Raw genomic sequence first — 3,006 nt, 5'->3', positions numbered from 1 at the left:
AAATCTTGTTGGAGAATCAATAGATTGTTGATTAATGCCAAATGCATAGGAATGTGGTCAGATACCTAGATTATGGAAAAATAATGAAGTTTAAAATGATACATCAGATTGCTGAAGTATTATTATTATATCGAAGTCCAATATTTGGCCACCGGCAAGCACATAATATATAAAAAGGATTAAACACGCAAATTGTTGGAAATGGACACACACAAGCAGCTACAAATTAAGTGGAAACAAAACTCTTCTCCTTGTTGTGTGATTAAAATGTGATGTGCACCACAAATTAATAAGGAAAAAATTAACTAGCACAATCTAAAGAAATAAACCAACCATAATAAACATAGATTTTTACGTGGAAAACCCAAAGTGAGAAAAACCACGGGACCATAGTTTGATATTATTTTTCACTATATTAATAGGACTGCAATGCAATTCTTCTCTATATAACACTAGAGGCTAACAATATCAAGAATCTCAATAATTTTGGCTTACAGTAACAACCTAATATTTGTCTCTCCAACACGTGGGTAGCTCAAATAACAGCCAATGAGAGGATAAAACAAAAATCAAGCCTAGTAGGATAGCAGAGACCAATGTTAGGGACTTACCCTCAAAATTTAGGAAAATAAGAGTTAAAATCGACTTCCGATTGTCCAATCAAAGATTGAAACCCTTGCTCCCAATTCTAAAAGCACGCCATTGTCTCTCTCTTTCTCTCTCGTCTTTTTTGCCATTATGTTATCTACGGCTACTTCTTTCACTTGCTTTTATAATACATTGTTTTAGTTAATTTCATCTAAGTCTAAAATCTAATAATAATTATACATCAAGAAAGAGTTTTGGACTATAAAAAGAAATAATAAAACTAAACGACTGAGCACTTGTTTGGAAAACGTTTATTCGTCAATCCACTACTAGTTAGACAAAAAGCAAGCCACTGTCATGCTAAGTAAGCATGTATGACCAAATATATTCTAAGTAAACATATATAACCAAATAAAAGGTCGGGAATGTTGGATCCTTAATCCACTGTTGGGTTTATATGTGAATAATTATGTGTTGCAAATTGTCATATAAAGTTAAAACACAATTAAAGATGATTTATTAAGATTTTTTATAATTTGACCTTTAAATATGTAATAGGGTATGCCCCTTTAATGTGTAAAGACTTAAGGGTAAATTTTTATTTTTATGATGGGCTAAAAATAAGAATACCTATCTATATCAGTATTTATGGTCCTTAGGTCACATGTATCTTTCAATCTTTTTCTGACATCCCATCATTAGAGAAAGTGCATAGAGTAACTTAAAAGAACTTTCAGGAAAATGTGTTGATCTGGAAGGCAAATCACAGAGCTCTGGAAAGTGATTGCACACTATAGATTCGACTATGCTTTCACATATCCTGTTATTAATTTTTGATGATACAACATAAATGTTTTTGAAATTTAGATGTCGATTTTCACTAAAGGGTTATTTTCTACCAAGGAATAATTTTTCAATTCTCGAACTTATAATGTTGTGATTAAATCAGTTCAGGATGTTGTATATACATGAAGAAAGAAAGTTCTTAACATTATAAATCGGATCCCGAACAAGCTGACTCAACCCACTCAGTTTAGTGAATAACTGTAACATTGTATCCGACAATGGCGTCACCACTTTTAAGATCCATCCAATGCGTCTGAGCAATTGCATATCCGCGAGCCAATCGGAAAGCGCCAGTGCCGCCAACAATCGGCATCTCACGGACAGGATTCATTGCCCTGTTGTTGCCAAGGAGGCTGATACTGCTGCCATTATAAGAACCATCGACGAACACAAAGCTCATGGACATGATGAGGCCTAGTTGATCCTGAGAAGCCGACCCGTAAAGCCCTTGAGCACGGCCAACAAGCTTTGATTTAGGATCTGGGGTTTCTGTCAACGGATCATCCGCCATCATCAGGACGCCGAAAAGAGTTGGTGATTTGTCAGTGTCAGTGGCTTGAGCAATCCTTACAGCACTAGGGTTTTGCCCACTGAGTGTGTCGTGAAAGTAGAATTGTAGGTTTGTTGTTGTCTCTTTTGCGGATTCAAGCCTTGTAGCCCAAGTCTCTGCTTGTAATGCTGCTGGTGCCACCAGGCTAATGATGAGCAATGAAACAACTGTTGATAACTTTGCCATAGCTCTAAAACAAGACCTAAAATTAAACGGAAGAGAATAGAAAGCATTTGACGGAAAGAAAGAAAGATGATTCGTCATTTAAAGAGTAGCAAACTGTTATGATCAATGACTATTCATAGGCAGTTTAACAACAACGGGAAAGTACGAAGAAATTTTGACATATTTTTATATTAAGCTAGCTGCCGCATGTATATGAGGGGCTTGACGTATAAAGAGGGAACATTAATTACTCTTGGCTTCCGATTAGGAGAAAAGAAAGGAAAGCTTTACTATGTATACCATTATGGGGCAGTTTGTTAGTGCTGCATATAAAAGGGAGAAAGGGTCAATTCAATTGCCAGGGCTGGCAAGAAATGGCCCATCCGCCCATGCTTGTTGATCATGCATACCCCAGCTATGTTTTGAAAAGCTGACAAAATCTTGGGAAAAATAAATAACAGAAGTACTTATCGTTGGAAAGCATGACCCTACTACAACAGAAAAGATGCACCAATAGTTTTCTCCACAAAAATATAGGGGCTGGACCCCAAAATGGCGCCTTAATCATGTGGCACAAAACGAAAAGCTTTAAGGCAAAAGTATCACAAAAATAAATAAATGTCCAAAAATAATTATTCTTTAAGATCTCAGGGAGATTTTATTTAAGTTTGTAAGCATCTACCTATTATTACTCCCTTCATAATTATGTAAAAATTAAGGTTTATTTTCTTAACATAAATATTTATTTTTTTATAAAGATTACATTTTTTATAATCTTGGGCATAAGTCATGATTTTAGTCATTAAATCTTTATTTTATTAGTCTTTTCAAGGAAAAAAAATTAATACTTTTACTTT

The 3,006-nt window shown here is 34.8% G+C and overlaps 1 protein-coding gene across 1 annotated transcript; it reads right to left on the bottom strand.

The window, feature by feature from the left end:
• Positions 1-1,611: 1,611 nt before the first annotated feature.
• On the bottom strand, positions 1,612-2,170 carry LOC102630384 (dirigent protein 23). The gene has a single exon (XM_006487632.2). It carries the CDS (start codon positions 2,168-2,170, stop codon positions 1,622-1,624), a length of 549 nt encoding a protein of 182 aa, XP_006487695.1. The 3' UTR covers positions 1,612-1,621.
• Positions 2,171-3,006: the final 836 nt, after the last annotated feature.

Source organism: Citrus sinensis, chromosome 8 (genome assembly GCF_022201045.2).
Source record: "Citrus sinensis cultivar Valencia sweet orange chromosome 8, DVS_A1.0, whole genome shotgun sequence".
NCBI lineage: Eukaryota > Viridiplantae > Streptophyta > Magnoliopsida > Sapindales > Rutaceae > Citrus > Citrus sinensis.
This window is presented reverse-complemented; position numbering and strand designations above follow the sequence as displayed.

What these genes read in the sequence shown, in the direction of transcription:
- LOC102630384 (XM_006487632.2), bottom strand. Translation starts at nt 2,170, where the DNA reads ATGGCAAAGTTATCAACAGTTGTTTCATTGCTCATCATTAGCCTGGTG.